This window comes from Tachysurus vachellii, chromosome 18 (genome assembly GCF_030014155.1).
Source record: "Tachysurus vachellii isolate PV-2020 chromosome 18, HZAU_Pvac_v1, whole genome shotgun sequence".
NCBI lineage: Eukaryota > Metazoa > Chordata > Actinopteri > Siluriformes > Bagridae > Tachysurus > Tachysurus vachellii.
Window position 1 is genome coordinate 18,241,992 of NC_083477.1, and position 26,288 is coordinate 18,268,279.

A 26,288-nucleotide genomic window follows, 5' to 3' on the forward strand; every position below is an offset into this window, starting at 1 on the left:
CCCGGTCATCTCCTGGCCCGAGATGTGCATCACCAGCTGGGGCACTGCATGTGCTGCACACCGCCAGGACTCGGAGGAGCCTTTCCAGTTCAACACCATGAACACCACGCCGATTACCTCCGACATCCCCAAACTCCCAAACGAATACCAGGACCTCGCAGAGGCGTTCACAAAACCAAGGCCACGGAACTGCCTCCACATCACCCGGTGACTGTGCCATCGACCTCCTGCCATGGGTAACACCACCTAGAGGGAGAATCTTCCCCCTTTCACAGCCGGAATCCGCGGCTATGAATGAATACATCCAGGAGGAGCTGAAGAAGGGGTTCATTCGCCCCTCCGTGTCTCCAGCGTTGTCAGGGTTTTTCTTTGTCAAAAAAAAGGACGGGGGTCTTCGGCCCTGCATCGACTATCGAGCCCTCAACGACATGACAGTGAAGTTTCGGTACCCCCTTCCACTCGTGCTGTCAGCCCTGGAACAGCTCCGCCGCACGCGGTACTTCACGAAACTAGACCTCCGCTGTGCCTACAACCTCATCCGCATCAGAGAGGGGGACGAGTGGAAGACCACCTTCTCGACCCAGTCAGGCCACTACGAATATGTGGTCATGCCGTTCGGCCTTTTGAATAGTCCAGCGGTCTTCCAGTCGTTCATTAACGACGTAGTCCGAGACATGCTAGACCGCTAGGTAATCGTCTATATCGACGACATTCTCGTCTACTCTGAGAGCAAGGAGGAACACATCCAACACGTGAGGGCGGTATTACAACGTCTCATTCAGCATCGGTTATACGCCAAGGCAGAGAAATGCGAGTTTCACCAGACCGCGACAGCCATCCTGGGATACGTCATCTCGGCCGAGGGGTCGCCCTGGATGACACTAAAGTGCAGGCGGCGCTACAGTGGCCCGACCGCAAACCGTCAAGGAGCTACAACGCTTTTTAGGATTTGCCAACTTTTACCGCCGTTTTATCCGTGGGTTCAGCACTATTGCAGCGCCCCTCACCTCAATGACAAAAAAGGCACCGGCTCACCTCACGTGGTCACCGGAGGCATACTCCGCATTTAAACGGCTAAAAGAAAGCTTCACCTCGGCACTGATTCTCCACCACCCTGACCCGTCCGTAGTGGAAGTAGACGCTTCCAGCACAGGAATCGGAGCTATACTGTCCCAGCGCCAGGGACCTACCAACAAAATGTTCCCATGTGCCTATATCTCCCACAAACCTGGAGTACCTGCACCCCGCTAAATGCATGAACCCATGCCAGGCTCGGTGGGCCATGTTTTTCACCCAGTTCCAATTCACGGTAACCTACAGACCAGGAAGCAAGAACACCAAGGCCGACACTCTGTCACGCGTGCACCGGGAGACTAGTATCCTCGCACCCATTTAGTGGGACATCTTGATCGAGATCGGCCAAGTCAACGCGCAAACGCCGCCGCCACCGCCGATCGAATGCCCGACCACCAGGATGTACGTACCTGAGCACCTGCGCACTCCACTCCTGGAACTGCTGCACACTAGCCCTGCCTCCGGTCACCCCGGCATCACGGGAACAACTCATCTGGCCCAGAATCAGTTTTGGTGGCCTTCGCTGGCTGCGGACAGACGCGAATACGTCCGAAGCTGCGCTGTGTGCCACACCTCCAAAGCCTCGCACCAATGCCTCGCAGGCCTGTTACTGCCTCTACCCATGCCACAACGACCCTGGTCACATATTGCTCTGGATTTCATCACAGATTTGCCCTGATCTAACAACCATACAGTCATTCTGACTGTCGTCGACCGTTTCTCGAAGGCCTGCCGACTGATCCCTCTAATCAAGCTCCCCACAGCCTTCGAGACAGCAGAAACGCTATGCAACTACGTTTTCCACTTTTATGGTCTGCCCGAGGACATCGTCTCGGACAGGGGCCCCCAGTTCACCTCGCGGGTCTGGATGGCCTTCTTCAAGCAGTTAAACATAAATGTCAGCCTCACTTCGGGGTACCACCCACAGTCCAACGGCCAGTCCGAACGCCTAAACAAGGAAGTTGTCCGCTTTCTCCAAACATACCCGACACACCCAACGATCTGCCAGCCATCGACGATTGGTTTCGCCGGAGCAAGGAGACATGGGCTGCAGTGCATCGACAACTACGGAGAGCCATCAGGAGACAGAAAACCCAGGCTGACAAACACCGCAGGGAACATCCCGAATATCAACACGGCCAGTGGGTTTGGCTTTTGACCCGCGACATCCGCCTCTTGACCCTTTGCCTGTATACCGTTGCCGTTTGTTTTTTTACTAAAAAATGAGGCATTTTTGTATATAAATAAGGTTTATTATACCAAATATTAAATTTTTTTTTGCAAAATATATGTTAATATGTTGGAAACAAGTTAGACTAAAAAGGTGAAAAAAAAGGCTATCATATATACTTCATTTTTTATAAGCAGTCAAAACAGACAAGGTCAACTTGACTTGGCGCTCCTAATTTGCATGTGAATGCAGAAAAGGTCTGCAGGCGGGTTACAGAAATCATACACATTTCAATGTTTAACACCTTTCAGGGAGGGTTGATGATTATTATTATTATTATTATTATTTTTAAATAGCCTGAACTAAAGACCAAATTTATCCACAATACATATTAGAAAGCAGTAGAATTAGTAAGGGTGCTGTATACTTAAAAATGAGACAAAATAAAATACCTTAAGTCAGAGATTCATTTAATTCTTTGAGATCAACTACAATTATCTTCAGCAATATGATATGAAAGGCAGAACATTCAGAAATCAAGAGACTGTTCCATCTTGGTATGTCAAAACAAAGTATAATAAACAAAACTTATAAAGTATTCAGCAAGACAGTTTTTGTAAAATGGATTTAAAAAAAACAACCAACCAACCAACCAATCAACCAAAAAAAAAAAAAAAAAACACCCCGAAACTATGTGCTGGCTTTTTGGATTACACAGCATTGTCCAAATACATAGAAAATGTAGATTGCTGCCTGATTATTTGAGGAGAAAGAAAAGTTTAGGACGCATGAAAGAACCTTTAGAGAAAACGCTGATGAAGTCGTTGGGGTTTGGGGAGTTTGGAATGGGGGAAGGTGGGAGGGGAAAATATACAGAAGTCCTACCACTGAGTGCAAGATACATTCTTATGTACCAGCTGGAAAAACAGCTGGATAAGGCATAGCTGTCTATAAGGTATAGAAAAGCATCATGTTAGAATGAGATTTCTGCTTATCCGATGAAACCCAATTTGTGATTCAGTCTTTAGTTTTTACTGTCTATAAAATATAAAGGAAATACAAACAGATATGCAAATCATTCCAATCTATAGAGAACGTGTTCAATTTGGGATTGAGGAGAAATCAGGCCCGATCCCCAGGACACCGCTAGTTTTGGAGTTCAAGAAGAAAATTAACTGAGACTAGGGTCGGAATTCTTATTGATGACAAACCAACAGATAACAGATCTATGACATTTTATACCTATGATATTTTAATGGCTTTGTTTTCCTCTCAGATCACAGCAAATAAATGCCCATAGAACATTTCACCATACAAGGAAGTCCAGAGAAAAAAGAAAAATCAGGCATTGAACATTTTAAACACTGAAAAATGCTTCAACACAAATTAAGCACAAACCAAAAGGTAGACATATTTTTCCATGAACCCAGTGATGATGCAGTTATTATCAAAAACAACAAAAGGCATTATAATATATTAATTATTTCTCAAATGTAGCTCACAAAAAGAAAAAAAAACAAACAAACAAATTTAGAAAATGCAAACACGACCAGCTACACTACATTTTATAGGGTTTTCCAAAAGCAAACTCCTGTTTAGCTGTGTAATAAATTATAATATGCTTTTTATCTTATCACAGAGATTATCACAACTTGAGAGTAGGATGATTTTTGCTGCAACGAATAGGATATCATTATCTGTTTTTATCTTGTCATTTATGAGTATCAAAGACGTGCCAGGATCACTAATAAAAAATCTCGGGAAGTATGCAGTTCTCTTACCTATCTAATAATATCTCAAGACCAGAGTGGTTAAATATTTGCAAGATTTATGTGTAATTAATATTTTATTTATGAACTAATTATTTTTTTTTCACCCACCAACTTGTTTTCTAATGTCTCCCAAGACCTAGGATTGTAACATCACAGCTTAAATTCACCTAGAAAAAGTGCCCACTACAAGAAACACATTTTTTCCCCTTACAATGAATTAACATCGCTATAGCTGAGAAGCCAGAAACGGCTAGTTTTAATGTGTCTCCCATATCACCATAGTAAGGTGTCAAGAACCTGATAAAGAAGTCATGCATGCTGGCACCTCTGACATTGCTTGGATTGTCATACTTACTACTAATGTGTAAATCTCATTCATGACTTGTAACGTCGTTTCTCCTGTTCCATATTAAATGGCTTTTTTGTAAACACAAATGGAAATTTTCAAAGAGTGAAAAATTACATTTTTTAATATACATTACAAAAAGTATCAAGATATTATTTTGAATATTTCTTAAAATAACCACCTCAATTCCTTTACAGTAAAAGGGTAAAGCACAAAGCATACATTCAGGAAAACAAGTCTTTCTTTTTTGGTTTCAGGATCAAAAAAAGTGGAATGAGGATTTTAAGAAGGCTTAAACCCTTTGCATGACTGGAATGATAGCAAGTCCGGGACACAGACTCCTCTCTAAATCTTCAACTTACAAAGAGGTGATCTTAAGGCAAAGCTAGAAAAGTCACAAACACAAACATACACTGCAGCTTACATTCTTTATAAAATGCCTTGCTTGGCAAGTTGTGGCTCAAGAGATGCTCTAGTAGCTCAGTGAGAGCATTTTAGAGTAGGGGAAAAAACCCAGAAACACAAACACACGCGCGCACGCGCACACACACACACACACACACACACACACACACACACACACACACACACACACACACACACACACCAACAACCTTCAAATCTCCTATATGACCTTAATTCACACGTCCACTTCCTTTCTTTTCACCTTCACTTGTGCAAAGATGGCAAATAAATTTCTGAGTACTAATGTCTTTTAAAAATAGTGAATTCTCCTTGAAAAGTTAAAGATTATTTTTTAAAAATTGAAACGTATATTTTCGACTTAAATTGTCAAGGCACATTTGGTTACTGCATCCGGTCTTCCTGATGGACAGTTTTAAAACCTTTTAGGAGGTCCTGGTAAATGATGTGCGTTCTATGGTTTGCCGACGTCCACTGTGATTTTGGTATACAGCTTGTCCTTCTCCACTTTGACCACTTTGTAGGACACTGAGTTGATGCCATCTGACTTCATGGTCTCTCTGGTGTGTGATACTCGGTCAAACCTGGGCCAACGAAATGACAGGAAATGACATCATTAGACTAGCAAACAAGTAGAGCAGCTTTCCATTTAATCTCTTGGAGATAAGGTACACATTATCTCCTAGTCACCTTTAGGTTTGGCTTACAATGCGGTTGATATTTTACGAAACACTTCATGAGGGCGCTTTCATGCTTAGTTAAGCTCCATTAGTGAGTTTAATATATGAACACGTTTCCTGACGGTTGCTATGGAGTATGAAATCATTGCATCTGTCAAAACATATGCTGTCACAATTACCAGTTTCATGCCAATTACCAGTTATGGTTATATATACAGCGGGTAAAATAAGTATTGAACACCACCATTTTTCTCAGTAAATATATTTCTAATGGTGATTGATATAGACATGAAATTTAGACCAGATGTTGGTAACAACCCATTCAATCCACACATGCAATCAAACCATAGATGTCTGTAAATTATGTTTAATAATGTTAAATGACACAGGGAAAAAGTATTGAACACGCTTACTGAAACATTTAATACTTTGTACAAAAGCCTTTGATGGTAATGACAGCTTCAAGACACCGCCTGTATGGAGAAACGAGTTGCATGCATTGCTGAGGTGTGATTTTGGCCCATTCTTCCACACAAACAGTCCTCAAATCTTGAGGGTTCCGTGGGCCTCTTCTATGAACTCTGATCTTTAGTTCTTTCCATAGGTTTTCAATTGGATTCAAGTCAGGTGATTGGCTGGGCTATTCTAGCAGCTTTATTTTCTTTCTCTGAAACCAATTGAGAGTTTCCTTGGCTGTGTGTTTGGGATCATTGTCTTGCTGCAATGTCCACCCTCATTTCATCGTCATCATCCTGGTAGATGGCAGCAGATTTTTATCAAGAATGTCTCTGTACATTTTCCCATTCATCCTTCAATCATATGAAGTTTGCCAGTACCGTATGCTGAAAAACAGCCCCACACCATGATGTTCCCAACTCCAAACTTTACTGTTGGTGTGGTGTTTTTGGGGTGATGTGCAGTGCCATTTCTCCTCCAAACATGGTGTGTATTAAGGCATCCAAAGAGTTCAATTTTGGTCTCATCTGACCAGACTATATTCTCCCAGGATTTCACAGGCTTGTCCAAATGTTGTGCAGCAAACTTTAAATGAGCTTCAACATGTCTTTTCTTCAGCAGTGGAGTCTTGCGTGGTGAGCGTGCATACAGGCCATGGCGGTTGAGTGCATTACTTATTGTTTTCTTTGAAACAACTGTACCTGCTGATTCCAGGTCTTTCTGAAGCTGTCCACAACTGATCCTTGGCTCTTGGACAACACTTCTGATAATTCTTTTCACTCCTCTGTCAGAAATCTTGCGAGGAGCACCTGGTCGTGGCCCGTTTATGGTGAAATGATGTTCTTTCCACTTACGGATTATGGCCCCTACAGTGCTCACTGGAACATTCAGAAGTTTTGAAATCCTTATGTAACCAATGCCATCAGAATGTTTTGCAACAATAAGGTTACGAACATCTCGAGAGAGTTCTTTGCTTTTACCCATCATGAGATGTTTCTTGTGTGATACCTTGGCAACAAGACCTTTTTATAGGCCATCAGTTTGGATAGAACCAGCTGATATTAATTTGCATTGACAAGGGGCAGGATTGCTTTCTAATTACTGATTGTCTTGGCTTTCCCATTGCACCTCCCTTTCTTCAGGTGTTCAATACTTTTTCCCTGTGTCATTTAACATTATTAAACATAATTTAATTTATTGTTACCAACATCTGGTCAAAATTTCATGTCAATAACACCTTTAGAAATAAATGTACTGAGAAAAATGGTGACGTGTTCAATACTTATTTTACCCGCTGTATATAATAATTTCCTTTGGCTTTGCTGCCATTTTCTCAAACTAATACTCATAGTAATGGCTTGTGAAACACGGTATGCTTAAGAATAAGTTTTTAATTTTAAACCCCTGTATCCTCTCCTGACTCGTTTGACTCGTCTTTAACTTTATTGTGCAATGTTATTGTTTAATCCTTACTTAATAAGTCTGATATTAAATCTTGAATCTTTTTTTTTATTAAGATTTATGATGTCAATTGTTAAATGAAAACAAATAAAAAAAAATGTAATGAATTTCGATTCAATTAGAGAGTCATAGTTTACTGTATTATTTTAGATACAGCTTTTTATCTTGGACGATAATGTTTCGTGGAAACAAAAACCTGCGCAGCACACTGAAGCTTTAACTTTACACCAGAGGGCCAATAATATACATTTATGACCTACATGTATATTTTTCTGTCTTTCTGTGTTTACTTTCTATGTTTCTGAGGTCTTAAAACATGATCTACAGAAATCCATTCAAGTTAAAATGATTTGTTCAGGTCTACATGTTTGCATTGTTTTACTGTTCACACAAACCTGTTGAGCAGCAATGGATGTGAAGTACTGATTCATACCGAATAATGAAATGGAACCTTTTTACTTTAAATGTAAAATGTTAAATAATGTAGATAACACTTAGCACATAACGCATAATTAATGGCTATGCTGTAACAAAGGTGACTATTTTTCCAGATTTTCCAGAAAAAAAAAAAAACTTTGCAGTTAGAACAGTAATAAATCTGTATGCTGTAGATTATAAGCAGTGAACATCATATGTGATGTGTAAATATTTATAGTGCTTTTGTTTAAACAATTAAATAGCACAACCACTTTTAAATCAAGTCATTTCCGCCTTTGAATAATTAGCAGTTGTGACTCTTGCTTGGTGTGAATGAAAACTTGCAGCCAAGACCAAAGACACATTCATTGTTTGTCATGTACATTAATCATTTCTCTGATTCGTGTTTTGTAATTCACTATTTTTATTTTGATACAAAACACAAAAATACATCACAACAGAAGGAGAGAAAACCTTTTTAAACTAGTGCCCTCCCAAAACCACTCCCGTCCCACGCCATCCCATCGCACCCCAGGACCCATGTAAATACAAAAGTAAACAATATAAGCTCAAATAAGTATATATAAAAATATACTAACAGAATTTTAATATTAACAACAGAATGACATGTTTATACTAGATAACCAAAATGTTCGAGGTTATAAATCCAGTTCTGCCACATAGATAGAGTAGCAGGCTTTGTGTGATTAGTCCGTGCAGAAGACAGTTCCATGTATAGTATTTCCAACAAGGAGTGAATCCAGTGCTTAGCAGAAAAGTCATGAGGGGGCTTCCAGCGTTGAACTAGTAATTTCTTTGCTGCAGTCAAAGCTGCTAGCCAAAATTTCTGTTCTTTTACACTTACAGAAAGTTGAGAATTATCATTCAACCATAAAATAACAGGATCCTTAGGAAAACGAATCCTGATAACCTTGTATATACCATCAAGCACAATGTCCCAAAATTTTTGTACACCTGGACAGTCCCATAACATATGTCTGAAAGTGTCAAGGCAACCTGGTCCACAAAATATGCAATACGGATGGGGTGAAATACCCACAGCATAACGTACACGTGTGGTTAAATATGCTCTGTGAATAATTTTAAAGGGAATGAATTTGTGATTAGAGATTGAGGATGCATGGAATGTATTAACCTACACTGTGTCCCAATCAATACTTCTATTATAGGGAGTCAAGTCTGATAACCACACTCTAGCTTTAGGGAAATCATCAGAGTTGAGGTTTGAGAAGCAAGAGTAGAAATAAGAGACAATTCCTATGTTTGGCGCATTTTGAATCCATTGCATTACTGGGTGAATTTGTAGATTATTGCCCCAAGGAACCAACGAAGTTGGAAATATAGAAATAAAGTGTTACGGGAAATGTTAAATCTTTCTATTAAGTCTTGAAAATTTAAAATTGATTTCTCTCCATTTACATCGTTTAACGTTAGAATACCCTTTGTAGCCCAAGTTGGCTGTACAAATGGTTGTCCACCAGAAAGCATGTTCCGATTGTGCCATACGGGAGTATGGGTATACCATATAGTTTTAGAAGGAAAAAGGGATTCAATCTTTTTTTTCTTTAATTGTTCTTTGTTTTTATTATGATTTTATCGTATGTCACTTATTTTTACATATATTTTTTTTTTCTCTATTATAAACTGTTTCCTAATTTCTATGTAAAGCACTTTGAATGACCTCTGTGTATGAAATGTGCTATACAAATAAACTTGCCTTGCCTTGCCTTTTTAAATATTTGGAGAGTGTAGGAAAGTATAGGTCCATAATGTAATGAGCACTTCCTATATGTATGACCAGAAAATAAAAAGTCTTGCAATCGAATTGGTGAAATAATCTCTTGCTCTATTACTTTCCACGAGGACTGTGAACAAGGATCAAACCATTTCTTGACCTAATAAAATTAATGCGAGGCAGAATATTCATCTTTATCACTGACATTCGGGCTGAAGGTGATGAGGGTAGATACATCCAATGCTGAGTATCTGACTCTGAGAAAACTGATTTTCTCATAGATTGACAAAGTTTATTTTTGAGATTGGGGTAAAGTAGGTCTGAGTTCGATCCCTAAATATTTAACTTGCGTTGATATTAAGATATTGTTTGGAATAGAAAAATTTAGATCATCGGAATTAAGAGGCATCAAAATAGTTTTTGTGTGATTAATTTTAAATCCCGATAGTATGCCAAATTCGTCTATAATTTTGAGGGCATTAGAAAGCGAGCGCTGCAAGTCAGATAGAAATAATAATGTGTCATCTGCATATAAAGAAATAGAGTGGCTTGATGCGCCTAACCGAATTCAGGGTTTCTGCAGGGTTTAATCAGTCAAATTTAAGACTTTTTAAGACCTTTTTATGGCCATTATGATTTGAATTTATGACCTACACGAATTACGATAAATAACTTCAGTCATTAAAATTCCTTTCAAAAGTCTTTATTATTGACTTTCATTGAAAGTAACAAGTTTTATTATTTAAAGAGTAATTCTATTATTATAGTATTCAACACCCACAGGACCTCCGCTTTCAGTGTGGAGGTTGATCCGAAACCACTGTGTGTGGCACTGGATGCGACAGAAACGGAATCCCGCGCTGTACTTGGACCGGGAAACGTTAGTGACGGAGCCAAACAAAACTGACGGATCGCCTGTACCCGCTGCAGGCCTTTTACAGCAACGATATGCTTTTCCGACTTTGCATGCGACTTCAAGGCTTTTATGCCTAAACTAGACAGCTCCAACGTCTTCTTACACAGAGTGCAATAGGCTTGATACCGATTGTTAGCGACGGGCTTGAGCCAGCTACTAAACGCACCGTCTTCAAGCCACAGATCGTTAAAGGTACATTTTCCCATTGTGATAGCCAGGATGATTGCAATTAAACTAAGCAGTGACTCAGTATAATACAGTATGTTCGGAGTTCGCGCGGGTTTCTGTGAAAGTCCTTCCGACAAGTCTGTATGCTGCCGCATGGATCTTGTAGTTCTGGAACGCTGTGCTACCAGTGTGATACCACCCAGATTCCTCATACAGAACTACAACAGGCGAAACAAATGAATGCCATTGCCGCTGCGAGCACATTTTGATTGAAGAACAAATTAACGGATGAGAATATCAATTTAAGACGTGGCTAAATGTTTTTTATGACCTTGTATGGAAAATCCGGACGTTTTTGTGTCTTTTTATGGCCTTAAATTCTTATTGTTAAATTTATGACTTTTTATGACCCCGCGGAAACCCTGGAATTGGTGTAATGAGACTGCACTGTCTAACATTCTGTGCCAGGGGTTCTATTGATAAGTTGAACAAAAGGGGGGAAAGTGGACAACCCTGCCTTGTACCTCTATGAACATTAAACCTGTCTGAGATGAGTCCACCAGTAGATACCCTGGCCACGGGATTAGTGTATAAAGTTTGTATCATTCTAATAAACCGGTCACCAAAATTTAACTTCTTTAAAGTATACCACAGATTGTTTAAAAAACAGATTGTTGAACATATAATCAAGATTTTCACAACCATATGTAGTAACAAAATCAGTATGGGTCCTGGGTGCTTTATGCGCCTAAGCAACCCCTCCCTCTCCCATATAACCCTTTTAATAAACATCTGTGGCGATCGCGAGGCAATGTCTAGAACACTACTTACCTTATTAACCTCTATGATTTAAACAAACAGAGAAATGTAGAATTATAGGATGATTTTTATAGAACTCGGAATAGTCATCTAACATGTGATTTCCATAGCTTGACTCTTTATGGCAACCGGAATTAAATTATGAACTGAGGCCCAACTTTTCAAGGTTAGTGAGCTTACAATACTCAACTAAAAACTCTCTCTAAAGCAATATCTAATAGTCTGCACATGAGGTAGAAAATATAAAAAATAGAATAAACAGTTAAATAAAATACCATATAAAAATAGGAATGTTACCATTTCACTCTGATGGGCTGAACCATGAGCAAACGTTGAAAAGGTTGCTAGTTCTTGTATTGAACAAATTCGTGGTCAAAAGCGATTATAAGTCCTCCTCCATTGACTCCACAGGCGGAAATTTTAAAGATCTGTGAGCAGTTGTTGTCACTGTTTCATCAAGACCCTCCAGATACTTTTCAGCATCTTCTGGAGATTCAAATGAGTTTTTCTGACCCTTGTAAGCGACTTTCAGCAATGCTGGGTAGATCTTTCTGGTTAAGTTTGGATCTTATGGTTGAAAACGGCTTCCTTTTTTGTGCCGTCTCGTGGCATAGTCAGCATAGAACTCCAAACGCGCTCCTCCGGGCAAAGTGGGTTTTGCTTTACGTGCTCCTTGAAGGATGGCTTACATGTCAGGATAGCGAAGAAGCCGTAATATCATCGATCGTGGTCTAGATGAGTTGGAATTCGAATAAACACGATGGGCTCTGTCGATCTCAATCTGGCATGAGCGCGCCGAAAGGTCAGGGATCCATTTAGGTAGCATTTTCTGTAGAAAACCGATGGGGTCGTCACCTTCCATTCCTGTTGGTAGATTAACCAGACGAACGTTATTGCGACGTGACCGATCTTCGAGGTCATTGCATTTTCGTAGAACCTGCTCTAACTGAGTCAAGCATAAGTTTGTATCCTTTTTTGATTTGTGTAAACCGCCTTGAAGATTGTCCACTTCCATTGTAATAGACGCCATACTTTTACTCAGAGTCAATTTCTTGTTTCATTGTACGAAGAACAGCACTGTTTTCTTTAATGTAGTCATTGAAGGGATTAAGAGCCATCTTTATCGCCTCTGTCAACATACACGATTTCTCGCATAGTCTCCTGTTGTGCTTCGATTGTGTGACTAACAATTGAAGCAACATCGTCGTCGAGTGTTTTGAGGCGTTTGCTGCTCGTAGCAGACTTTTGGGGAGAAATAGACTTTTTGCCGGTAGCCATTCATGTATCAGAATTGACCAGTTGTCAAAAAGAGACAATATTCCCTCTGTATGAAATGAATATCCAGAAATAAGAGGTTAATATTCAGGAGCCTAGTGTTGTACAGCCATCTTGCAGCGCGCGCCACCGGAAGTTCTTTGATTCGTGTTTGGTCATTTGCCACCTACGGAGTTCTCATAAAGCCAGCATTAGATAATTTTTCCTGACAGGGTAAACTGTGTGATTCATAAGTGTGTAATGCAGCTAGATAAACAGACAAAACAAGAACAACTAAAAGGATGTTATAAATACATAATATATAAAATAACAAGTCCAAAAAAAAAAAAAAAACTGGCTAGGAGTTATGACGAGTAAACTCAAGCACAATTTCTTATGAGCCAAATCATTTAGACAAGTTGTTCAAACTGACAATGTAAAAAAAGTCCACAGAGGAAATAATGAATAGGATGCTGGAAGGGGACCTTTGTACTCAGATGTTTACTCGTGAGTACTTACAAACAGTTAGGCACAGTGTATAGCAGGGTGAATTTTATAAAAAAAAAAAAAAAAAAAAAAAAAAAAAAAAAACACGCTACCTTTGGGGATTCGAGTCGTTCTGCTTGTCCCGGTTGTGACGGATCATCCTGCATTTTCCAATGACACCGGTGGGTCTGGATATGACCATCCCTTTGGAGCTCAGCCTGCGAGAAACACAACAAAGGCTTCACTATGTGTGTGTTTGATTAGTAACTGATAAAAAAACAGATAAACATACAAAGGAAAGGAATATACTGTAAAATGTGTTACAACATTCAGAAACATTGAAATGATGTCAGCAGGACATATGAACATAGCAAATTTGGTACATATGGTTAACATTTGGATAAAAATCTGATGACGTTACTGACCAGGCCTAATATTCTATAAAGAATTCATGACTTCCAACAGAACCTGTTATTGAGTATAATACCAGCCTGACATCTGCTAGCTAAGCCTTCACTAATTTGGCTGCTTAAACTTTAAAGGTCGAATAAAAAGCATAAATTCAAAGTTTTATGTTACCTAGGGCACTAAATGTTAGACTGTTTATGATTTCCCTGTGCTTACAGACTTCGCTCACAAATTTTAAAAGCTGTGCTGAAGAGAAATCACTATTTATAAGCCTCTTCCCGGCTTAAAAGCTACACCATCTGTGTAGACAAGAGCACCAAACAAATGAGACCTGTCTGAAGTTTACAATCCTACAGAACTATTCCAGCTCTGGCCTAAAGTCTGTTTTGTGTCATTCTGACTTATATTTATAAAACCATGTGATAAGGATTTCAGAGAAATTCCAGAGCTGCTCATTAGGCATTCTGCCATAATCGCTTCAAAAGTATTTATATAAAAGATTTGATAAGTTATGATATATATGAGGTTTCTAACCAGAGTGCTCTTGAATGCAGTTATAGACAATTGCCATTTCTATAGTAACAACTCACACACGGAGGCTATATGGCAAACCTTTTGAGAAATAGATTTAAAACATTGTAATTGTCGATATGGTGTGATTTTATTTCACATTTTAGGAAAATTACGTTAATAAAGAGTAAGAAGTAAAGTTGTATGTTTATTAATATGGAACATAATATGGTCTTCAAAGCAAATTTTGCACTTAGTGACATTTGGTAATGACATTTGGTGCTGTAACTTATGTAACAAAAAGTCTCAGACCTGTTGAAGATGTCATCGTCCTCGCCTCCCCAGCCCCAGTAGTTATTTGGAAAGCCGTTGATCTTCAGATACTGTTCCTTGCTCAATGAGGACACCCCCCCAAAGTACTGGTTATATGGAAGCCTACAAAAGGAAAGTGTGTTAGGAAAGTGTTTGGGTTCATGCTGAAAAATGAAAGAAAATCTTCCAAGTAAGCTGATATTCATTACAAAACACAGACGCTGAAAATTATACAGTGATGCCTCGAGATACGAGTGCCTCGAAAGCCGCCTTTACACTGCACACGACAAACGACGGCCGATAAAACGGAAGTCATTCCTTTCCTATGGAGAGTCGCAAAGGCGCTGCGTGAGGTGCCGACGCGGATCGGCGACATATGCGGATCCGTTATTTTCGGATCCGTTTTAAGCGTTGGATCCGTTAAAAATTTTTAACTTGTGCGACTACACCACAACTGATATGCCAACCGGACAGGTTTTTATTAAAACAACCGGCAGATGTTAGTGAGGAAAGAGTGACAAAAAAGGCAAAAACGAGTGAAGAGAAAAGCGATGAAGAAAATTAAGCAAAATTAATGTAAAGAAAACAGAAATTGTAGCAATTAAGTTCAGTTAAGTTAAGAGAATTTCAGTTCTGTCAGGACCACTTTGTCAAAAGAGAATTTATTAGATGATATGCATACAGTTAGTGTTGGCGGTATGGTTCTGTTCTGGACAAATGGCGTGCGCATGCGTGGTCAGAGCGTGAAGAGCAGCGACTAGAAAATAGAATAAACCCCCCGTATAACAGAACCACTAATCACGCATAGTATTAGATATGCTCGCTTACGCGTTTTTGGAAAGTAATAAATGAATGAATGGATAAATAAATAATTACAGAGAGAGGGAGAGAGAGAAAAATATGTGAAGATTTATGACGTAAACTGGTACAAGGAACACAGGTTTCAGCATGGTGGAGTTGGGGTTGTAGGAGGGAGTTTAGATCGCGGCAGCAGCGACGCTAGAGCGGCTCTATGAATGGGAATTTAAATTGTCAGGTAATATGGATGTCATAACCGGATTGGTGCGCGTCGTGGACAGCTGATTAACAGCTGATGCACGCTTGACGACGTGGCCTGCCAGAACTAACGCAATGCTTGATTTAACCCTTGTATTGTCCTCCTATACAAATTAGGAGCGCTGAGTCAACTTGACCTTTTTAGTCTAACTTGTTTCCAACATATTAACATATATTTTGCCAAAAACAAAAAAAAAAATTATATATATATATATATATATATATATATATATATATATATATATATATATATATATATATATATATATTTATTTATTTATTCGGTATAATAAACCTTATTTATATACAAAAATGCCTCATTTTTTAGTAAAAAAAACAAAAACAGAAATTTTGAATTATTTTCACTATAGAGGCACAAAAGTTGATGCACAATTACAGGCTGGTATATTTCAAGGGCAGGAGTTTGTTTTGAAACCATTTTGACTATTTTTAATGTCAGCAAATAATAAAACCTGTTTTTTTACAGGCCAAATTGACTTGAATGCTTATAAATCAAAACTTCTACAATTATCACCATTCTGAGTGTAATGTCGATTTTACACTTGTAATATCTATTTTGCCCACCTGATGTCATCTGATCAACCAACAACAGGCCACACACACACACACACACACTCAAAAACATGCCATAATTTCATGTGAATAAAACTTTGTTTACCTCCTTATGTTTTTTTTTATTATACTTAATTTATGAATGATAACCCTTATGAAATTTTGAAATGTTTTAAGTAAAATAAGCAGAAATTATTAAATATTATTTTGGATAACCACTGACTGATAAATGTCAAACAAACTCTGCATATCTCCAGGCCAAAGCTTACTGATGCAACTAAATTCATAAATAAGAGAGAGGAAACAAATATGACTCGAATATGAAAACACAATGTGTGTGTGTGTGTGTGTGTGTGTGTGTGTGTGTGTGTAAAGATTGTTGGTAGAAGAAGAAGAGCTGGACAAATGCATCTAACAAGTGTGAAATATTTACAAAGAGTAGCTTTTGTTTTCTGGAGGCCAACTGAATTGCAATGCCCAATGCTTTTAACAGTGTTTGACTGTGTGTGTGTGTGTGTGTGTGTGTGTGTGTGTGTGTAGCATCATTTCGGTCGATCACATTTTGCCCTCTGCTAGGCGAAGGCATATCAAAAGTGTAAAATATTTACAAATGTTTGGCTTTTTTTCTTTTCTGGAGGCCTAATGAAATGCAATGACCAATTTGTGTGTGTGTGTGTGTGTGTGTGTGTGCATGCGTGTGTGTGTGTGTCTGTGGGGGGTGTGAGTGTGTTTTGGGTGCGTGTGTTAGTGGACATTTTATGTGTGCATTTTTGTGTCTGTATGTATGTTCATTGAGTTGAAAAGGGCAAAAGTGTGACCTATTGCCCCACTAAATGTGGCCGGGTCAAAATGACCCAAGCGGATCAAAAACGCGTAGTATATACTGTTCTGAACACATAGTTCAACGAAAATTAATTTTGCTTGCAAAGTTCATAATTTGGAACAATCCTGGTAAATTTCAGGTAGATATGTGGAAGAAAACCCAAGTTATGACACATTAAATTCTTCCAGCGGGGTCAAAAAGACCCAGGGACAATATGAAGGTTAAGTTCGTTAATTGTAGTGAAGTTTAGATAAGTTCCATTTAAGTGTAAAGTAGCATTAAGAGTGTACAGTAGCGAGTACGTGAACGAAAGCGAAAGTGTACGTACGAGACAAAATTCCTCCTGTTTACTCCTCCCTCAACCTCCGTGCGCATCTTCCGTAAAGTAAAACCAGTTTTTTTTTTTTTTAACATTCTCTTTTATTACTGTATGTTTTTATACAATATTTGTCATTTATATATACACAGGTACTGTACATTTTTCATATTCAAAACACAAACAAAACAACTGGAGTGGAATTTTGCGAGCTGGATTAATGGGATTTCAATTAAAGGGGTGGTAAAACACGTTTTTTTGAAGGCTTGATTGTGTTTGTGGGGTGCACTGTAACATGTGTTCATGCTTCGTTTTTTAAAAAATTGCATTATTTTTCATATATTTTACCTTTATTCTACACTGCTCTGTCCCTCCTTGTAAAACGGTCTGATGGTTTCCGGGTTCTATGAAGCCAGTCCCTCAAAAATAGCAATGGGCTTAGATTGGTTAGCTGGCCCAGTGTGTTGTGATTTGCTAACCGCCTAGTGCACGTTTTTCGTTAACGTCACGCCCCTTACCTTTACCAGTAGTCTTATTTAATATTCTCGGAGGAGGGGTTTATGTAAATATTGGGCTTAGTGACGTCAGCAACCCTGGAGGAATGTCGTGTAGTCCCTTCCGGCCGTTTGCTGTAGACCTTAGAAATGGATTTCTTCAAAAGCAAATATTTTCCTTTGCTTAAAACTTTGAACGTTGTAACTTTGCAGATGTAGTTTATGCTCAAACAGGAACATTACACACTTGCTAAAGTTAGAAAAGTGAAATCGTGTTTTACCACTGCTTTAATTTAAACAGGGAAAATTGTTTTGAGATACGAGCAATTTGAGATACGAGCAAGGTCACGGAACAAATTAAACTCGTATCTCGAGGCATCACTGTATTCCCAAAAGGGGTTGCAAAAGAACAAGGTGTCCCTTTATGTCCCTCGGCAATCTGTCATGAAGTTTGCATCGTATTTTGTAAAAAAATGTTAGAGAGCTGCCACGCTTGTGCACACACTGTTATCCTTTGGCTACATGAGGTTTACAGGAGGATAAACGGAAAAAAACAAGCTCTGCACAAGCATGTAAGGGCAGGAAATACACTTCAACACAGAAGCAAAACAGATAGGAAGCATTTGGTCATGCTTGAGAAATGGCGGTCTGATGTGTGCGTGTGTGTAGAAGGGGTCACCCAGAGAGAGTGAAACGTCATCCTAACAAATCCATCATAGATGCTTCAAAAGTAGCGAGTATACTTTAAAAGTGCCTACTTTTACTTTTAAAGTGGTAAAAGGTCATTATTTTCTTATTAGATCTGAAGCATTATATTTTCCCGACAGTAACTTCAAGCTGCACTGTAACAGCCTCTGTTTACAGTTAAAGAGTGAAGACTTTTGGCTGATGTCTTTCTCTGTAGTTTGCGTTGTGAGCTAATGCAGTAAAATTACAACCAGATGCCTTTAAACCCTGGTAGGTGCAACGGTTGTGCACTGGAAAGGGGAGAGCGCTAAAACGCTCATAGACACCTGGTACAGATCCAGATGCATGTTAAGGTGATGAAGAGGCTCGTCGTGGCGTGTATTTTCTTTACCAATCGTTCAGTGTTTGTTCACACTTCACGTTTGTGTATGGGTGCCTGTACCTTTATGTGTGTGTTGTGCACAAGAACTAGCATCTACATTTGAATGCAAATGAGGCCCTAGAGGGCTAGTTGGAGCATGGAGGGTATGCATGAAGTCAGAACAAAATGGAAAAACACAGGTGTTGCTCAGACCCGATGCAAATGAAACCTCAGGAGGAAATGCTGCAAACCGCAGAGAAAGCCAGAACACAAAGGAGGAAATAAGAGTCTTTTACTGTACAGAACTTTATCCATTTACTATAGTAACCTCTAGTCATTTTGTCAGGCCCCCGGATACGGTGGGAAGGAGACAGACCCGTAGGCAGGATAGCTTCAAATGAAAGGGGTTTAATACAGTAGGGAAACAAACAGACATCCACACGACACGGGGAACTAACGGAAATTACACTAATGAATCCGCGCTGCCATAGGCAACGCGGCTCACATAAATACACACACAGACAATCACAGAATGGGCAACAGGTGAGGAGGCAGGGAAGAGCAGACGAAGGCGGGGCAGACACGTGACAATAATAAAAACATTAGCACGTGTCCTAAGGTCCGCGCAGATCCCTGACACATTTATCCTGAAGCCCTTCAGACACTTGTGTAAAAAAAAAAAGTAAATATGGAACATAATTTATTAATTTTGCAGTTTTGTATTACATCCAAAGTCAAAATACAAATAATGTACTTAGTTCACCAATAATCACAACTGCTTCCTTACATTCATTGTGAGCACAATTAAAACCTAATCAACTGTGCGCCATCTAAGCTCGTAATCACTTCTTAATTCTTTTGCTCTATTTTTAATTTGCCCCAATAATATTTCTTTTTTTTTCATTTTTTCTGGACTACCATCCTGCAGTTTCAGCTGGGCTTGAGCTGAAGTAAGGAAAACTGTAGGGGAGCTGTATAATTGTCGTTTCAAATTCTCTCTTCCCAGAATAGAGCTGAACAAAAGGGATAGGTTACCTGAAGCCAAATTTGTCCATGGAAACAGAAAGGTGTCTTGGTTGGCTGAAGCATTTGTATGTGTTTCGGTCGTCCATGGGGATGAGGTCGACGTCACTGAATACGAAGCAATCGTAGTCGTACTCCTTCAGGGCCTCGACATAGCCTATATTGAACAGTTTGGCCCGGTTAAACGTCTCTTCTCCATCCTGAGAAACAAGAGCAGGAAACAGCAGTTTTTAAATAAAATACCAAACACATTCATGCACACATCTGCTGCTTGCTATTGGAAGGGTCTTCATTTTACTAGCAGTTGCTATGGCTTTAAATGTTAGCCCTAATTCTGCACTGTTTGAATATAAAAGCTAAGAAGTCTTACCTAAAGTGGCTTTTTACCACAGAACAAACATCCTGACTGAAAGTGCCTGATGCATACAGGGGAATGCTAATGACTGTGTAGCCCATGCTTTATGGCTACACCAAAGGCTGTCAAGCAACTCATCTAAATTGTAGGAGCTTTCACTTAAAAGTGACTGTCTATGAATTTTCTGGGTTTATAATAGTGAACCTGCAGATAACTTGGAAGCAAACAGCTCAGGATCATGTAATAAATGTGAGAATCTTCTGGCCTAGAACAAGAGCTCTGGCTATCTCAAGTTCTCATTTAAATCCTTTCAGGTGATTTTTGGCCTCTCCCTTTCTTTGTGGTCTCTGGAGAATTGGCTGAACCTGTCGCTTGAAAGCGCAAGAGCAGCAAAAGAATGAGTCTCGAGATAACCAATGTAGCGTCTGGTACAAGTCATTTAGATTTCATATCCCAGGCACCCTAAACTTCGGCATCTACTCTTCAATCAACCAATGAGCAACCCAGTTTTATGGTTTTATTGAGGGCCACATTCCACAGTGTCAAACACACACACCTGGCCCCAGAAGGTCTGGGATCCTACACAAAGTCCAGATAAGACCATGCTGTTTCTCTGATTGAACTCATAGGGACCTCAACCAGACACACACACACACACACACACACAGGGACATTCCTTTTACTAATAAAACAAGTAGATAGGATACTCTAAGATTCTTATTCTTATAACCCTGTTGTAATGTGTTTCTTCTTTTAAGGCTTGCCTGACTTAAAATTACTTGCTCCTTACTTTCCTGAAAAGGGTGTATTTTATTTAGGTATCAGAACACAACACTGGATTAACATCAGTTATAATTTGATTACCTATCCTGGCATGTTAATGTATACCTGTTCTAAGGCTGTATGTCCTTTTAAGGTCTGATGTCAGGATGTATAAAAAATTATGTTTTTCACTTCCCTAATGAAAATGCATTTTGTTTTGTGTTTCATTTTTGTTTCTTTCTCCTTTATCAGAACGCAATATCGTAGTAACATCAGTTACTACGATATTGCGTTCTGATAAAGGAGAAAGAACGCAATATCGTAGTAACATCAGTTACACTTTGATTACTGATCTGTGTATAATGTACCGATGCCTTTATACCGTCATTCCCCTTCATGTTTAGTATCCAAATGACCACAAAATTATCAGTTACTCATTTTTCAATCAATGGTGTATTTTATTTGAGCACGAAAGGCGCTATACCATCTTAATACACATTGGATAAAAACTTTAAAGTCATCTAAAAGTTTGATAGCTAAACCACACCCACAGACACCTGAAACAAAGGGAGTTTTTCCCTCCGAAATCCGGGCCGTAGTATTGGCCATCTCCCCAAAGATGGGTGGAGTTCGGGACCTTTAAATTGTCACAAACACCACCAATCCGGGGTCAGACTTTCGGAACAGCTTACAGACAACTCCATCTTCCTTCAAGGAACTTCCAGCAAACTTCACTTCCAATAACAACTGCTCTGATCTTGGAGAACTTGGAAGAACATCTGGCCCCACCCTAACTGACTCTTCAGAGAATTCTCTGTTGCATCCGGACTCTTGTGCAGAAAGCCAATGCAAGTAACCGTTTCCCTTACCAACCCATTTAGATGCGTATTTTAAGTATGAACCTTGTATTTGAGTCTTAAGGTGAATTTAAGTTTCCGGTGACGATTTCCCAGTTAGGGTGTGATTAATTTTGGAGTTTAAGCTTGCCATTCCTTTCCTTCCTTTCTAATTTCTTCTTTTCCAGTCTCTTCCTCCTTTCCCCACTTTCAATTCCTTTTGTGTGTTTTATTTTCATCTTGGTTTTCTCTATTTCTTTTGTTTGTTTGTGTAGTTAGTTTTATGTTGTGTTTGTCTCATTCATTAAACGCCATATTTTTGTTCCACAAGTGACTGTCTCTGAGTATCGCTCACAAAGGTAAGGTACCTGCAACATCTGGTCTGAACTACATGCTCTATTAAGTTAATTTAATTAAAATTACGGTATAAAGTAAAAGGGAAGATGCCGCCCTCATAGAATTAATAAAGGTTACACGGCCTGTTCACCGGACGAACAGACCAAATAAGTGTAACGTTAATTCCATTACCGTCAATTTCAACTTAGGTTAAAATATTTAGGAGTCAATGTAACATGTTATAATTACTTATAAATATTTACCTTGCTTTGCGAGCCAAAATCGCTACACCAAAGATGAACCCAGCATTGATAAATGCTCTCAGTTGAGCAAGAGAGTGGGGGAAAAAAAGAGAGAACAAGCATTCACTTCAAAGAAAAAGATCTGTGGCCCCAAGGATCCTCGGCTGCTCTCGTTCTTCACGATGGGACGAAGTGACTTCCTCAGAGAAGTGGTTTTTACCAGAGAATCCCATCAAATATCAGAATATGGAAAAATGTGACCTCTGTGACTTTTATTTTGATGTTGTGGTTGTTGCAGAGGTTTGGTCTGGGTATCCCTGAAGCTACTGATCCTGTGGGATGTTCACAGTGGTCTCTAGAGTTTTTACAAACCAACCGTGCACTAGGTGAGCCTGTGTCTATAGAGTGCACAGATTCCTATTTTTTGGCAGCCAGTTATGTGATCAAATGAAACCTGTTATTATATTATTTTTTAGGTTTGAAATGCTGTGCAATCTTTTCTGTTCATACTGTTTGTGAAGAGTGATTGAGTTACTGTGGTTTTCATGTCATCTTAAGCTAGTCTAACTATTCTTCTCTGAATATTCTCATCAACAATGTGTTTCCAAAAAACAAAACCATGACATGTTCAGCGTCACGGACGGCACATTTTCTCCCCTATCTGATGTTTGATAAGAATGTTAATTGAAGATTTTGACTTGCATCTGCGTGTTTTTTAAGCGTTGTGCGACTCCCACGACTGGGCGATTGAAAAACTGCATGAATGAGCAATTGTTCGTTACATTAAAATAAAAAATGCTTTTATTCAAAGGATTAAGAGATTAGATTGAGATTATTACCAAGCTTTAATCAAAGCTGTTAATCGTGTAGTTAAATTAAAAACGCAGCAGAAGAATAAGAAAAATTAGTGCAAAAAGTGACAGACAGACAAAAAAGAAAGAAAGAACGAAAGGAAGAACCACCCAGACTTAGTAACAACCCATCACAAAGAGCAAGTAGACCATTCTCACCTTTTTCTCCACCCTGCTGTTAACACCAGGTGCTGCAAGCCATCATGCATAAGACCAGCAATTTTGTCAGGAAGAGGATGGCAGGTAGCCAGCAAGAGATGGACGTGGTGGAGGGTGGGGGATGGGGTAAGGGCAAAATGGAAAGGAAAGGAGGGTGGCAAAGGGAGCGAGAGACAAAATTAGAGAAAAGAGTGAGCAGAGCAGCAAGTAAAGACAACACTCAGAGAAGAAAGAAAAAACGTTTTAAAATGTCTACATCCTTTTTACTACACCAAAACACACCTATATTGAAGAAGAAGAAGATCTAGACGAATGCGGAAAGTGTGAGTCAGGATTGGGTAAATTCCTGGAAAATCAGCAAGAAGAGATTAAAGTGTATGAAGCAGCATTTGCACCCTCGTGCTTTTCCCTTATTTGGGAAAATTTGAGAAAAGAACCGCTGCTGGTTTACACCAGAAGCTACAGAAACACAGTAAAAGAGAGCAGAAATGTCTAACATTTCTGACAAACATAGAGGGGAGAAAAATGTTAAAAAAGGATAAAATGAAAAAGTTAAAGAAAATATAGGTGAGAATTCTGACACTGTTCACTGCCTGAAAGAAAGATAATCAATGTGTTGTCCTGTTATGGCCAACAGTTTAAATGGAACCCTGGGAAATTACTTTGGGGGAAAAAATGTGTCATCACAGCTGTTTCTGATAAACCTCCTAAATCTGACATCTTCAGCTGTCCATCTAAACTTGGTTTTAGAATTTGGTTTATACTACTCAAGATGGCGCCGCGGATGGCAGCCTCAGTGCTTAGCTCCTCAGTGTTTACTCTGTTTTTGTTAGTTTTTCCTGTTCTGTGTCAAGAACATTCGATCAGTTTCACCAGGGATGAACAGCTGAACATTCGACAGTACACACCACAAGATCTTTTACCGGTTTTTGATTATTGCCGGTGTTTTGCTGTATATTGTAGCTGGCGGGCAGAAACTGAAATCAGCTAAACCTGTATTCTTCTTCTTCTTCTTCTTTCGGCTTTTCCCTTCAGGGGTCGCCACAGCGAATCATCTCTCTCCACCTAACCCTATCTTCTGCATCCTCAACACTTGCACCCACTAGCTTCAAATCCTCATTAATTACATCCATATACCTCCTCTTTGGCCTTCCTCTTTGCCTCCTGCCTGGCAGCTCCATGTCCAACATTCTCCTACCAATATACTCACTCTCCCTCCTCTGAACATGTCCAAACCATCTTAATCTCGCCTCCCTAACTTTGTCCCCCAAACGTCCAACATGGGCTGTCCCTCTGATGTACTCGTTCCTAATCCTGTCCAATCTTGTCACACCCAAAGAGAACCTCAACATCTTCAGTTCGGCTACCTCAAGCTCTGACTCCTGTCTCTTCTTCAGTGACACTGTCTCTAAACCATACAGCACGGCCGGTCTCACCACTGTCCTGTACACCTTCCCCTTGATTCTTGCTGATATTTTCCTATCACACAGAACTCCTGACACCTTTCTCCACCCACTCCAACCTGCCTGCACTCGCTTCTTTACTTCTTTCCCACTCTCTCCATCACTCTGGACTGTTGACCCCAAGTACTTAAACTCCTGTACCTTCTTCACCTCTTCACCCTGTAACCTTACTATTCCACTTCTCTCCCTTTCATTCACACACATGTACTCAGTCTTACTACGACTGACTTTCATTCCTCTTCTCTCCAGCGCAAACCTCCACCTCTCCAGGTTTTCCTCCACCTGCTCCCTGCTCTCACTACAGATCACAATGTCATCTGCAAACATCATCGTCCAAGGAGACTCCTGTCTGACCTCCTCTGACAACTGGTCCATCACTATAGCAAACAGGAAGGGGCTCAGAGCCGATCCCTGATGCAGTCCCACCTCCACTGTAAACTCCTCTGTCTGACCTACAGCACACCTCACCACTGTCCTGCTCCTCTCATACATGTCCTGCACCACTCTGACATACTTCTCTGCTACTCCTGACTTCCTCATACAGTACCACAGCTCTTCTCTTGGCACCCTGTCATACGCTTTCTCTAAGTCTACAAACACACAGTGCAACTCCCTCTGACCATCCCTATACTTCTCCATCAACATTCTCAGAGCAAAAATTGCATCTGTTGTGCTCTTTCTGGGCATGAAGCCATACTGCTGCTCACAAATTTCCACCACCTTCCTTAACCTAGCTTCCACTACTCTTTCCCACAACTTCATTGTATGGCTCATCAACTTTATCCCCCTATAGTTACTGCAACTCTGCACGTCACCCTTATTCTTAAAGATCGGCACTAACACACTCCTTCTCCATTCCTCAGGCATCCTCTCACTTTCTAATACCCTGTTGAACAAACTAGTTAAAAATTCCACTGCTTCCTCTCCTAGACACTTCCAGACCTCTACCGGGATGTCGTCAGGACCAACTGCCTTTCCACTTTTCATCCTCTTCAAGGCCTTCCTGACTTCATCCTTTCTAATCTTATCTACTTCCTGTTCCACAGAGTTCACCCCTTCTACTCTTTTTTCCCTCTGATTTTCCTCATTCATCAGCTCCTCAAAGTATTCCTTCCATCTCCTCTGTACACTCTCCTCACTTGTGAGCACCCTTCCATCTCTATCCTTAATAATTCTAACTTGCTGCACATCCTTCCCATCTCGATCCCTCTGTCTAGCTAACCTGTACAAGTCCTTCTCTCCTTCTCTAGTGTCTAACCTAGTGTACAACTCATCATATGCCTTCTGCTTGGCCTTAGACACCTCCCTCTTCACTCTGCGCTGTAACTCCTTGTATTCCTGTCTATTCTCTTCAGTCCTGTCCATATCCCACTTCTTCTTGGCTAATCTCTTCCTCTGTATACTATCCTGAACTTCCTCATTCCACCACCAAGTCTCCTTATCTTCTTTCCTCCTTCCAGATGACACACCCAGCACCTTTCTCCCTGTCTCCCTGATCACTTCTGCTGTAGTTTCCCAGTCA

The 26,288-nt window shown here is 39.9% G+C and overlaps 1 protein-coding gene across 6 annotated transcripts in view; it reads right to left on the reverse strand.

Annotated features, from left to right (window-relative positions):
• Nucleotides 1-2,694: 2,694 nt before the first annotated feature.
• LOC132861211 (beta-1,4-galactosyltransferase 1-like) overlaps nucleotides 2,695-26,288 on the reverse strand; it is a 30,943-nt gene continuing 7,349 nt past the window's right edge. For 4 of the 6 annotated variants that reach the window (XM_060892624.1, XM_060892623.1, XM_060892622.1 and 1 more), the window contains 4 exons: nucleotides 19,775-19,962; nucleotides 14,430-14,552; nucleotides 13,313-13,417; nucleotides 2,695-5,370 (listed from right to left, as the gene is read on the reverse strand). In XM_060892624.1, coding sequence (XP_060748607.1) covers nucleotides 5,241-5,370; nucleotides 13,313-13,417; nucleotides 14,430-14,552; nucleotides 19,775-19,962 — 546 coding nt within the window. In that variant the 3' untranslated portion in view covers nucleotides 2,695-5,240. Of the gene's footprint in view, nucleotides 5,371-8,318; nucleotides 12,324-12,373; nucleotides 12,784-13,312; nucleotides 13,418-14,429; nucleotides 14,553-19,774; nucleotides 19,963-26,288 lie in introns of those variants that run through there. The other 2 variants (XM_060892626.1, XM_060892625.1) reach the window with 2 other exon arrangements.